This window comes from Rattus norvegicus, chromosome 18, assembly GCF_021556685.1.
Source record: "Rattus norvegicus strain SHRSP/BbbUtx chromosome 18, alternate assembly SHRSP_T2T, whole genome shotgun sequence".
In the NCBI taxonomy this organism is placed as follows: Eukaryota; Metazoa; Chordata; class Mammalia; order Rodentia; family Muridae; genus Rattus; species Rattus norvegicus.
In genome coordinates this window covers 56,760,796-56,774,394 of record NC_141551.1, presented here as the reverse complement: position 1 = coordinate 56,774,394, position 13,599 = coordinate 56,760,796, and the positions used below count along the sequence as shown (strand labels likewise).

The following is a 13,599-nucleotide window of genomic DNA, read 5'->3' as shown; positions in this document are numbered from 1 at the left end:
TGTTTTTAAACAGAATACGTGAACTAGCCAGACACGGTGGGACACGTCTGTAATCCCAGCACTCAGATGCTGCAGCAAGATCTTAGTCTGGAGGGCAATGTGAACGAACTATATAGAGAAGTTCAGTTCAGCCCAAACTACATAGTAAAGCCATCCCTGAACAAACAAAAGTACAAGTAAAGCAAGTACAAAATTATTGCCACGGTGTAGTCCTAACGATATCGCTATTTATATTTTTATTGTTCCTAGTGACAGAGAACAATGAGGGTTTGGCCATTTCATTTGATTTGCTTTCCTTTGCTGTGTGACCTTGAGGCAAGTGCCTTCCCTCCCTGGACCTATTTTTCCCCTGTGCCAGATGAAGCAACCCAGGTAATTGTTTGTGATTTCTTGGTCCAGAGTGGAATCTGTTAACTTCCAACTGGTTCATTGAGCCTACATATCCTTCTGGTCCATATATGCATCATTTGACTGGGATGATGGCCTGAGTCAAACCACAAGGCATTCCATCTAAACGTGGTGTTTTCTCCTATGAATTGACTATTGATGGAAAAGAAATAATCTCTGGCATCTTCTAAGATTAAGAACTGGCCTTTGGAGGAATGGATACAGAAAATGTGGTACATCTACACAATGGAATATTACTCAGCTATCAAAAACAACGGCTTTATGAAATTCGTAGGCAAATGGTTGGAACTGGAAAATATCATCCTGAGTGAGCTAACCCAATCACAGAAAGACATACATGGTATGCACTCATTGATAAGTGGCTATTAGCCCAAATGCTTGAATTACCCTAGATGCCTAGAACAAATGAAACTCAAGACGGATGATCAAAATGTGAATGCTTCACTCCTTCTTTAAAAGGGGAACAAGAATACCTTTGGCAGGGAAGAGAGAGGCAAAGATTAAAACAGAGACTGAAGGAACACCCATTCAGAGCCTGCCCCACATGTGGCCCATAGATATACAACCACCCAATTAGACAAGATGGATGAAGCAAAGAAGTGCAGACCGACAGGAGCCGGATGTAGATCGCTCCTGAGAGACACAGCCAGAATACAGCAAATACAGAGGCGAATGCTAGCAGCAAACCACTGAACTGAGAATAGGACCCCCGTTGAAGGAATCAGAGAAAGAACTGGAAGAGCTTGAAGGGGCTCGAGACCCCAAAAGTACAACAATGCCAAGCAACCAGAGCTTCCAGGGACTAAGCCACTACCTAAAGACTATACATGGACTGACCCTGGACTCTGACCTCATAGGTAGCAATGAATATCCTAGTAAGAGCACCAGTGGAAGGGGAAGTCCTGGGTCCTGCTAAGACTGAACCCCCAGTGAACTAGACTGTTGGGGGGAGGGTGGCAATGGGGGGAGGGTTGGGAGGGGAACACCCATAAGGAAGGGGAGGGGGAGGGGGATGTTTGCCCGGAAACCAAAGAATTATTATTAAGTATTAAATAAATTTAAAAAAAAAAAGAACTGGCCTTTGGCTAGGGACATAGGTCAGTGGTGGAGAGCTTACCCAGCATGCACTGGGTTACCGCATACCCAGGCATAGCTGTGCACACCTGTAACCTCAGGTAGAGGCAAGAAGATCAGAAGTTCAAGGACATTTTTAATTACAGAACAAGTTGAGGTCTGGACTATGAGAGTCCTTACATTAAGAAAAAAGAAAAAGAAAAAGAAAAGAAAGTCATGGATCTGGGCATGGTAGAACACACATGGAACTCCAGCACTGGAAGGCAGAGAGGCAGGAAGACTGGCCAGCCTGGACTACTTATACCTCAAAAACCAAAAGAGAGAAGGAAATGAGAGACCTCTGTGAACATTGGCCTAGGATGTTTCAACATGTGAGGTCTTGGGATCTCAGCTGGGTATCCTATCCCAAGCCATTGACTAACAATTTCTTTGTTGGATCTTGGTTTATTTAATGCCAACCCCAGGTGCTCTGTCTTGCTTTAGTGTGTGCCCTGACTCAGTATCCAACCCAGGGCTCCGTGCATGCTAGCCAAGCACTCTGCCACTGAGCCACATCTCCAGCCCTAAATTACAAAGTGGTGCAAATATGGGAAGGCTTCCCACTCTCTCTGAACCACCACTCTGCCTACCGCATGGTGGGTCCTATAGTGACCCTATAGAAAAGAGACTCTGAGAAATGGCTCCTGATCCACAGGGTTGCCAGATAAGGTCTCCTGCCAGAGTGAGAGCTGAGACTAGTTGCGCCTGTCTCTAGTAGCAAGTCAGTCTTGAGTCTAGTACCCCTGTGGTACTGTCAAGCCAGGGTCAGGCATCCAAGACAAAGCTGACCCTGCAAGAAATATTGTTCCTCAGGCAATCTTTATTAGCTACTCTCTGCTGCTCATGTATCTAGGCAGTCATTATTGGCTAGACTCTGGTGCTCACGTATCTATCCATTCAGCCTTGAGTGCTACATGAGAGAGAACAGGGCTGAATCCATTCATCCCAGGCTCCGCCTCATGGGTTTCGTACATGGCCTCCGGCTGGCACATCTCTCCCACATGCCCCACCACAGTGAAAACAAGCAAAAACCACTACCCACCAAGATCTTCTGAATTTCCTCATTATCACACTTGACGTGATATTTTACGATGTCCTGGAAGATATCCTTCCTGTTCTCAAGTTTGTTCATGGACTCGTAGGTGTCAGGGTTTAAGACTGACCAGCCCAGAAACTGAGTCAAAGACTGTAGAGAAAGAACGAGTTAGAGGCGGTGGCAGCCTGGAGTCGGATGCTGACTGTTGAGACCTCAGTTTTCTCAGCTATAAAGTGGGTTTTGCAAAAGCTGTGTGGGGCAGCCAGGCTGTGATAAAATGATGGGTGTGAATGCATTTTAAGGGAAGACTGGCAAGTAATAATGTCATGAATAGAAATGTGTGGAGCAAGCAGGATGTGCGGAGGAACTCAACAGGTGACCCCAAAACTGCTCCCCATAGTGAAGGGTGGAAGTAAGGAAGGAGTGTGGAGAAAGCGGCTCTCAAGGATCCTCAGGATTATGACCTCCCACCCCACCCCCTCACAGCTGCACAACTCTGGAGGGCAACCCCGAAGCTGAACCCCATCAACCAAGGGCCACCCAGCATCCCATACCTCCATGAGGGTCTCGTCCATGTCGTCGAAGGGCTTCCCATCTTTGCGATTGTAAAATGTGGCCACGCCCACGATCTCTTCCTTCTTGTTGACAATCGGCATGGAGAGTACGTTTTTAATCATCCATCCAGATTCATCCAGAGGCTCTTTCTGTAAGAGAATGGCAGGGCTGAGGGCTCCAACCCTTCCATGCTGCACAGATAGCCGTGACAGGACTGGGGTTATGGCCTGACTCAGATAGGGAGTAGCCTAAACAATGTTCCTGGAGTCAGAAAGTGAGGGATGCAAGTGTTTTGAAGTTGAAAGTGTCCTTGGAATTTACCCAGTTACTACAGTCTCCCCCTTCCATTATAATGTAACTTTGTCCAAATTTCCACTATCCAGACTGCGTCCCAAGAAAACAGGCAAATCCTAGTATATTCCTATGCTCTTCCTGGAGAGAGACAGGAGAAAGTTCTGTGGTTAAGGGATCAAATAAAAATGGCTTACCTGGAATTCAAAAAAGTCCTCTGCAGGCGCATTCATTATATTGCAGATCTGCAAGCCAGGAGGGGAATAATGCAACTGGTCAGAGCTGAGCAAGTGCCTGCAAGCCCTGCTCCCTATTCTGAACCCAAGTCCTCGCCCAAGGCAGTGCACTGTCCTCATCAGGTGGACAGATTCAAAATGGCTCAGGGTTATTAACTGAGGTTACCAGCTAGGAAAGGTCACCTGGTAGATTTTATTTCTTTTTGTTACATCCTAGACATTTCTAGGTTTGGAAAAGCTAAGGGTCCTGCTGTCGTTATCAATAACTGAATAGTATTCCATTCTGTGGCTCTTATGCTAAGTATTTGGATATTTGGGTACATGTGTAAGGTTGTGCACATGTGTGTGAGTGCATACATATGTCAGTGTGCATGCACACATGTGCGTGTGCGTGTGCGTGTGCGTGTGCGTGTGCGTGTGCGTGTGCGTGTGTGTGTGTGTGTGTGTGTGTGTGTGTGTGTGTGTGTGTGTGTGTGTTACAATAGCCCTGGCTGGCTTGGAATTTGGAGTCTGCTTCTGCCTCCTACGGGCTAACATTACAAGAGGCACCTTTAAATATCTCTGGCTCAGTTACATTAGAGTTCTGTTCATTTGTTATCCTTTCCTTGGGCTGTAAATTTGATTAAGAAACAAAAAGTATTTCAACTCTGCCTCTATATTGCTAGATTCCTTTGTTGAAGACAAGATCAATATGATCCCCCCTCTGGAATACTGGCAATGGGGCCACTATATGTGGCTGTGTAGTGTGTATGCTGCACAAAGACATCTGATTGAGTGCTGAAATCCAACTGTGAAGGGATTTCTTCTTTCTGCTCTCAAAACATTCCCACATGGGCTGGCAACAGCCCTACTTGAGCATAGTCTCAAGTCTTGATTGTCTTGAGCTGCCTAGTCTCAGATTGGGAACTGGACATGTCCTTTCTAAGCACTGTCCATCAGATACCCTTGCTCTTTCCTCACTGTTGCTCTCAGTCCAGGAGCATGCTCCAATCTCTCCTACAACCTTGCTAATCTTCTTCTAGCTGACATAGCTACCATAGCAACCATCCAGGCAAACATTCTCCTCCTTTATCATACACTCCCTACCTGCTCACTGACCACCATTCCTCAGTTGCCTTCTTGCTGGCTTTGCCTCCACTTCACTACCAAATCTGTTTTTAATGGGTCTGCCAAGGGCCTTATGCTATGGTGGGATTCCTGCTTCTTCCTCACCAGATCCCTGTGCTACATAGTGCTATATACATGTGGCCTCTCACATGCTTCCTTGGTGACCATGGCCCTGCTTCTCCTAGGTCTCCAAACAGTTTTGACCTCTCCTGTTTGTCCTTCCCAGAACCCTCTTCCTCCACCAGCTCTGGAAACCCCAACATCTCCCAGCATTGCATCAGGTGAGCTCTCCCTTGGAGCTTTCATCTGCACCTGTGGTTTCCGGTGCTGCCTGATCCTGAGACTCTCGATCTCTATCTCTGTACCCCATGGTATAAAAACAGTCTCTTCATCCCCCTGCTGGACATGCCCCAGAGAAATGTCTCGACTTGTTGTTGAGTGTGGGTGACTCATCACTAGGTATCCCAGGTCAACAGCTGTGGTGTTCAACAGGTCCAGAAGCTGGAGATCAGCTTTCACATCTCTCTCCTCTCCCCTCTGGCTTAGTCACCAACTCCTGCTGGCTTTGCCTTCTCAGTATGAGATCTGACCCTGTATCTCCTCTTCATCTTGTTTCTGCTGAAGTTGTATTAAATGAACACATATGTCTGGGTCCTCATTATTGTCGGTACCTAGTGACAGTGTCTGTCGGCCTTCCTTGAGATTGGGGTTTGCTTGTTTGTTGTTTGTTTGAGAGTCTCATTTAACTCAGGCTGGACTCTAACTTACTATGTGCCTAAGGATAACCTTGAACTTCTGATCCTTTTGCCTCCACTTCTTGGATTCTAGGATTTCAGAAGTGGGCCACCACACCCGGATTAATGAAGAACAGGCCTTCATGAGTATTGGCAAGCACTCTATCACCTGCATGAACATCCATCCCCTGCCCAACTCTGAGATTCTTATCAGCTCTTACTTGACCTGTGCCCTTCTCAGTTTGCCTCCAGGGAGCTTCGGATTCAAGTGCCAGCCTTTGGCATTCAAGGTCCACTAGATCTGGCTCCTTCCTCCCCCTTGAGCCACCTTGTCTCAGCCCTAACACCTCCGCAATGCTAAGCACATACAGCATGTTGCTCCTGACCTCTGTACCCAGCTCTGCAAGTCATAGAGTCTGGAGATGGAGGGTCCCCAAAGTCTCGTGGGTAAAATGAGACTCTTGCTCACCAGTGAGGGAAGTCATAGAAACTTTTAAGAGGTGAGCGGGCCTAGCAGGTACTTTTCCACTTATTGGATCATGTCATTGACAGAATATTGGAAGCCACGCCTCATTTTCCTGTCTCCTTTTGGCTTCCTGGCCACTGATTTACCACAGGCCAGTGATGTTTTGCCACAGGCTAAAATAGTACATGGGGTGATGTGTAATTAGCAGACACGACCCTGCTCTGGAACACAGGAGACCATCACTCTACTCTCCGACGCTGAGTGGGTGGAACATTGTTTTGGTCTAAATATGGGGGGAAATCCCATACAGGCTTCTGGGTTGACAGCTTGGTCCCCAGCTGGGTGGGGTTATTTTGGGGCCTAGCTGGAGGAAATAGGTCACTGGGAGTGTGACTTTGAAGGTTATATGAGTTCCCCAGCCAGGCGTTTTGTCATAGCAACAAAAAGTCTGAGTAACACAGGTATGGCAGCAGGTAGCACCCTGGTGCTCTGCCCTGTATGTGGGTAGGAGGGAGAGGCTAGGAATGGCAATCACGTCTGGTGTAAGAGCTCATTCTTAGTATCTGGGGAGCCTGAGAGATCAGCTGGTCCAGACATTGTCCCTGATATATTTGCACAAGTTTCTGTCATCAGGGGCACTATACACCTTTCCATGTAAGAACTATTTCTCTATAGTTGCTATTTCTGGACATGTCAATGGTCTGTTGTCTTTTGTGGGTCAGGTGTTGAGTAAAGTATAAAAACAAAAGTCTCTGGCTTGAAAGATTCACACTAACCCTGCTTTCCTCATTCTCTTGATTAAAACTCTTTAGTCCCCCAGATTTAACCTGCCCCTCCCCCATGTATCACTTACCAGACCATTTTGAGCCACATAAGTGGGAAGACCGCTAACTAGAGCCCAGTGGTCAGCAGGTGGGTTCCTGCAAAGGCCAAAGACAAATAAATAGTGACTTTCACGTCAGGGACCGTGCCTCCTCATTTTCCACTGGCCTAGCCCCTGCTCCCACTCACTTCACCGGCCTCATCCCCAGAGGCTGGTGTAGCAGCTGTGTGAGTTCAAGGCCAATCACATACTGCACATTCTGAAATGGAAAAGAGGGTCATGAATAGAACTGTCATGACTGTCCACAAGGATGAACACTCCAGACATTGATTACTACTGACTGCAAAGCAGATGCCGGGTCTCCCCTCATGAAGGGCAGAGGTGGTAAGTTCCCACCATGGACCGAGCACAAAGCTAATACTGTAATGTTTATTTCCAGGGAGAGCAACACGACAGATCCTGGGCTTACAGTTATGTGCTGTATAGCAGTGCTTCAGTCAACAGTGGGCACATATATGTCAGTGGCCCCATAGATCTGTGGTTCAGTACTACCACAGCCTCCTTACTGCGTCTTGGTTCTAAGCCACTTGACAATGTGTTTCTCAGTGTCCTTTTCTTTGAGTAGGAGGCACATGATTTTATTACTTTTTGCTTGATTGTTTTAAGACGAAAATACATACACGTACAGAAAAATACATAACGATCATTAGTCAGGCATGGTGACCCACACCTTTAATCCCCGCACTCAGGAGGCAGAGGCAGGTATAGCAGCTCTGTGAGTTCAAGGCCAGCCTGGTTTACAAAGCCAGTTCAAAGCCAAAACTCTGTTACTCAGAGAAGCCTTGTCTCAAAAAAAACCCAAACCAAACAATAAAACAAAAACAACCATCATCAGTCATTATTATCAAGTGAACACTGGGCGGGAAGTCAGCCCAGAGGATAAGAGTGTTTGTTGTATAATCATGAAGACCCGAGTTCAGATCCCCAGAACCCATGTGAGAGGCTGAGTATGGCTGCACACACCTCTTACCACTGAAGAGTGAGGCATAGGGATAGGAGGGTGACTGGGGCTTGCTAGCCTCCAGCCTAGCTATATGTTCAAACAGTGACAGAGAAGGTCACTCGATGTCCTCTGGCCTCAGAATGTGCAAATGCACTCATGTGTACACACATGCATATACACACAAGGACACACACACACACACACACACACACACACACACACACACACACAGAGGAAATCGAACATTTCAGAAACCCCACACCAGTCGAGAGCATGGAAGCCCTAACCCCTGTCGATCACAGCCTTCTCCCTAACCCGGGAGAACCATCACTCTAGTGTAATCACGTTGCTTTTCTTCAGCTTTCTACCACCTCACAACCTGACCAGCCTGTTTCAACTTCCTTTAGAAGGAATTATTCAATACTCATTATTTTGTTTGGCTTATTTCTCATGCCTGCAACTTTCTTCTTGCCACAGTAGCACAATCTATCCATTCACAGGCTGCTGGTCACCTTCTGCCTCCTTTCCAGCTTCAAGATCACATGAGAGAGCACTGCTAACTCAGTTCTGTGGGTTGCAGAGCCTGCCTTGGAAATACTGAGTAGAAAGATGTCTAACTTTCCAGTTTCTAAAGTAGTCCCAGTGTATATCCCAGCGGTGGTATGCTACCATTTCCTTTGTTCCATGGCCCTGCCAATACTTAGCGAGTTCAAACTCCTGAATCACAGCCCTCTGTAGGGCCTGAGAAGACCATCACTGTGGTCTTCCTTATCTCAGTGTGTTTGCTGTATGGTTGCCTTTGCAGACGTTCTACTCGTGTCTTTCTCTTACTTTCCTGTAATGCTCCTTTTTCACTGGTTTAGATTTCTCTGTAGATTGGATGGGATGCAGTTATCCTATGCCATAAACATCTCATTTTATACTGTGACTTTTTTTTACACTTTATAATAAACAAGTGACCTACGCATGCTCAGCTATTTCTACCTGTGTGGTCAGTAGAATATGGGAGAAGCTGGCTATGTTTTTTTTTTTAAAGATTTACTTATTTATTATATGTAAGTACACTGTATACACTGTAGCTGTCTTCAGACACACCAGAAATGGGTATCAGATGGTTGTGAGCCACCGTGTGGTTGCTGGGATTTGAACTCAGGACCTCTGGAAGAGCAGTCAGCGCTCTTAACCACTGAGCCATCTCTCCAGTCCATGGTTTGTTTTTGTTTTTGTTTTTTTTTAATTTGGGGTAAGATGGTGGGATTTGAAACAGGGTTTCTCTGAGTAGTCTTGGCTGTCCTAAAACTAGCTCCGTAGATCAGGTTGGTTTTAAACGCTCAGAGAGCCACCTGCCTCTGCCTCCCAAGTGTTGCGATTAAATGTGTATAGCACCATCGCCCAGCTGAATATGTTATTTTTTTAAGACTTCACTTTTGAAATGTGTGTGTGTGTGTGTGTGTGTGTGTGTGTGTGTGTGTGTGTGTAAGTATATGCCACACATATAGGTGTCCACAGAGACCAGGTCTCTCTTAGTCAGCCTGATAACCTTTGTCATCTAGCTAGACTATCTAGTTGATTCTCTTCCCTATAACAGTATTAGTGAGTCTTGCAAAAATCAAAATGGAGGCTGTTTTATCCGTTTTGGGCCCTGCCTAATGATAACCCTTGTAAGAGGGTCCCAACCACACACCCCAATTGGCTGTGGATGAGTGGTGGGGCTGCACCATAAGTCTCAAGACTGTGATAGCCCAGCCTATCTTGACTGAATCGAAAGTTCGTATTAGAAACAGAAGGCTTTCAACAAGCCTAAACAGGTGACACGGGGAAGGGTTAGGGGGAAGCTGTTGATATCTGAGCCTGGTGAGATTTGCTGCATTAATAAAACTCTGGGGGCGGGGCTGGGGAGATCACTCAGTGGGTGAAGTACTGGCTAGTGGCTACAGTGGTAGGTGGAAACTGGATTTCCCAGAGCAAGCTGGCAAACTCTGGGTTCAAATGAGAGATCAAGATGACACTCAGCATCAAACTCTCTACATGCACACACTCATGTGCATTCACATACACGTGAACATGTATACACACATACGCATACACACATGCAAAAAAAAACCTGAGGAAAGTTTTGACGAGAAAATGTGAAAGCAGACAATGAGTTTTAATGAATGTGAAGCTAGGAAAAGGGTTAGAATCTAGGAGGGGTGGCTCATGTCTGTAATCCAGCACTTTCGAGGTAGAGGCAGGAGGATCAGGAGTTGAAGGCCAGCTTCTGCTAATATAGCAAGTTCCAGGCCAGTCTGGGTTATACGTGACCCTTTTTTGTTTTGTTTTTTTTTTGTTTTGTTTTGTTTTTGTTTTTTGTTTTGTTTTTGTTTTTTTTTAAAGAGAGGGGAAGGAAAAAAGAAAGGAGTTTAAAAGGAAAAGTACATTGAAAAATTAAAGAAGAAAAACGTTTGTGCTCAGGAAAACTCAGATCCAGATGTGGTGCTACACACCTGTAATTCCAGCACTCAGGCATGGGTGTGTGGGGTGTGTGTGTGTGTGTGTACACCGTGTGTGTGTGTACACCGTGTGTGTGTGTCTGGTGTGCTTTAAGGCCATGGAGCTAGAGATGTGCCATGTGGGTGCTATAAATTGAATCCAAGTCCTCTGGAAGAGCAGCCACTGCTGTTAACCACTGAGCCCAGTCGTCAGCCCCAGAAACGGTATTTACACCAGCCGGAAAGCACCGGAATAGAGAGCTCAGCAACAGGGGAAATGTGGAATAATTTCTCACCCCCAACTAGTAAAAGGCAGATCCGGCAACCGTTTCTCCGAATGGCAAAAGGAGTATTTAGGATTTGACCTGGGGACTAAGACTGAGTCAGCATTTCCGGTTATCGCTACTGTTTGTGGATTAGGGCAGCAAATCCCTTCAGCTCTCTGGCTCTGCAGGAAGCGGGCAGTGGGGGCCACAGGTGTGGCCCTCTCATGGAGCCTAATTGCAGTTTAAGGCGCCTGCAATTAAACTGAGAAAGTGGGTCTGTCGCTGGTGGAGTTCTGGGTGTGGCTCAAGGAACAGGGAGGGATCCTGGGAGATAAGAAGACTTCAAAGAAAACATCTGGAACACTCTACTGACCAAAGCAGCTCAGGCCTATCCCCAAGGGCGGCTGTGATGTCTCTGCCCGGTTGGTGTTCCCTGGGGCGAGTCTCTTTCTTTCCCAGCTTCTTGCTCCACAGAGTGCTCGAAAAGCCTCTATTTGAGACCATAGTCTCTTTTCTTATTAGCGACAGGGGCAGTCATTGTCTCTTAACACTGCCTATGGGTCTGGGACCCCATTGATACATTGGTATCATTGATCAAGCTCTTCCCCTTTGGGGACCTGGTTCCACCACCTTGCGAGTCTCATGGTTCCCCCTGCTCTCTGCCTCTAACAGAGAACACAGCGGTTTATGGTTCAGGAGCCACAGACTGAAGGTGTTGGAAATAAGACGGTGTCGGAAGTAAGCCTGAAGATTTTTCAGGTCTGGAGATGATACTTACGGGATTACTTTGATGTCTTCTTTGCCATGCAGGATGTAGTCAATGACCTTGTAAAAGTTAATTTCCTGGCAAAAGAGGAAAATTGTACACAGTGAGGGCAGAGCTTCAGCAGAAGTGCACCGTGGAACTAGTCTGGTCCTTCCTTTTCCTTTCCTTTTCTTTCTTTTTTGTTTGTTTGTTTGTTTGTTTGTTTTTTCAAAACAAGAAAAAGGACACAAGGAGTTTACCCATGCCTAAGGCATGGCGCTGCACCTGGGCCTCCACTGTGGTCTCTCTGGTTTTTTATTTTGTATTGTTAGTTTTTTCAGGGATGCCAAGCTTGATCCCTCTAAGGACAGCTCTGCCGCCTTCAGTGCTCACTGCTCTTAGCAATCCTCAAAGAGGGTCACAGAAGGTCACAGACCTCGGCAGAACCATCTGACAGACCATTCCTCTTGGTCTCCGCAGAAAATTCCATTACCTTATCAGGTCCTCTTCATGCCTAACCATGATGGGCAGCTTAGCAGCTGCCTCACAGACAAGAACTGAGGTGCAGGAGAGGGAAGGACTACTGTGTAGCAAGACAATGAGCCAGCACCAGAGCCTGGGTCCTGGCTAGCTCAGAGACCTTGTAGCTGTATGAATTAGGGAAGATGCTCAAAATGGAACTCCAGTGTCGCTCTCTCTATTGCCTGGGATGCAGCTACTCAGATAATGACCACCAGACTGCTGTTACTGAAACAGTAGCATTTACTTGAAACAGGCATCTACATGCATTCATTAAGAAGCATCAACTCCACACTTGGGTCTCTCCCTCAGCTGTAAAACCTCTTTTTATTTGAAAAAAAAATGATGTGATTGGGCTGGAGAGATGGCTCAGTGGTTAAGAGTACTGATTGCTCTTCCAGAGGTCCTGAGTTCAATTCCCAGCAGCCACATGGTGGCTCACGATCATCTGTAATGGGATCCGATGCCCTCTTCTGGTGTGTCTGAACACAGACAGTGTCCTCCTATACATTAAATAAATAAATAAATAAATAAATAAATAAATAAATAAATAAATAAATAAGATTTAAAGTGAGATGATTAACTAAAATACAGGAGTCTGGATGATTTGTTTGTTTGGAGGGTGCTGTGTGCGCATGTCTGTGCTGGCAGGTGCGTGAGCCTCTGTGGATGTGGGAAGGCCACTAGAGGATGCTCAGTGTCTTCCTCTTGTACGCCTTTTAGGAAGAGTGGTCCAGCCAGCAAGCCCAAAGGAGTTTCTTATCACTCTGCCCACCCTCCCCATCATGGTTGCACAGGAAGTAAACACTGAGACTTCTCTAGCACATGGGTTATACTTGTATTGCATTGTATCGTATTATATACATATATGTGTGTGAGTGTAATTTATTTGGAGTGTGTGCATAAGTTACTAGGTGTATGTGTGTACATTCATGTGCACACATCACAGTGAAGGTAGAAAGATCAGAGGACAACTCATAGGATTTAATTCTTTCTTCTCATGAGGTGAGACCCAGTGATCAAACTCAGGTCTCCAAGCTCAGAGACGTGCACCACGACCTGCTTAGCTAGCTCACCAACTCTGTTGGCTATTTTTTTTTTTTTTGAGAAAAGATTCTATGTAGTCTTTCCTAGGTAGCCTCAGACTTGACCTGTAGCCTAGGTTGACCTTAAGCTTCTGATCCTCCTGCCTCGACCTCCCAAATGCTAGCATTACAGGCAGGCACCACCACCTGGCTCAAGAACCTGGATCTTGAATCTGCCTTCCGTGGAAAAGCTACAGAAGGTTCTCACTCTCCACCTGACAAGGAGAGAGCTATAGACAAAGGCCTCTGTCAGGTCTACCGTGCATGGGAATCTCCCATTCTACAGATCTCGTGCCGGTCTCAATATTTAGCACAGAAAAGAAATTGTATTGATAGCCCATCCTACCTATGACTGCAATGCTATTGATGCCCCATCCTGCTTCCAACTTATGTTGCAGGTGGAGAGTTAGCAGGATGTCTGTAGGACCAAACTGCACATAATCTCTGACCTGGCATTTCCACATGTGGCGATGATGTATCCACCCTCTAGTCGTGTTCTCAAGGATGCATGTCACGTCCATAAGTCTCAGCCACGTTACTTGAAAAAGTCATGCAACGACTCCAGGCCTACTGTGAGTCATTTATGTCAGAAACATAAATTGACATGCCTATGTCCTTCTACCATATCAGAATTTATCGAAAAACAACAAATTCACAACTATGTCAAATTTCATTGGCTTGAATTCACCAATTACTACCTGGGTGTTTGTGGCTTTTGGCAGTTCCAGGTTTTTTTCTTTC

The 13,599-nt window shown here is 46.1% G+C and overlaps 1 protein-coding gene across 1 annotated transcript in view; it reads right to left on the bottom strand.

The window, feature by feature from the left end:
* Positions 1-13,599, bottom strand: part of Pde6a (phosphodiesterase 6A) — a 77,100-nt gene that overhangs the window by 32,345 nt on the left and 31,156 nt on the right. The window contains 5 exon segments of the mRNA NM_001107386.2: positions 2,564-2,707; positions 3,112-3,261; positions 3,601-3,648; positions 6,800-6,866; positions 11,288-11,352. Coding sequence (NP_001100856.1) covers positions 2,564-2,707; positions 3,112-3,261; positions 3,601-3,648; positions 6,800-6,866; positions 11,288-11,352 — 474 coding nt within the window.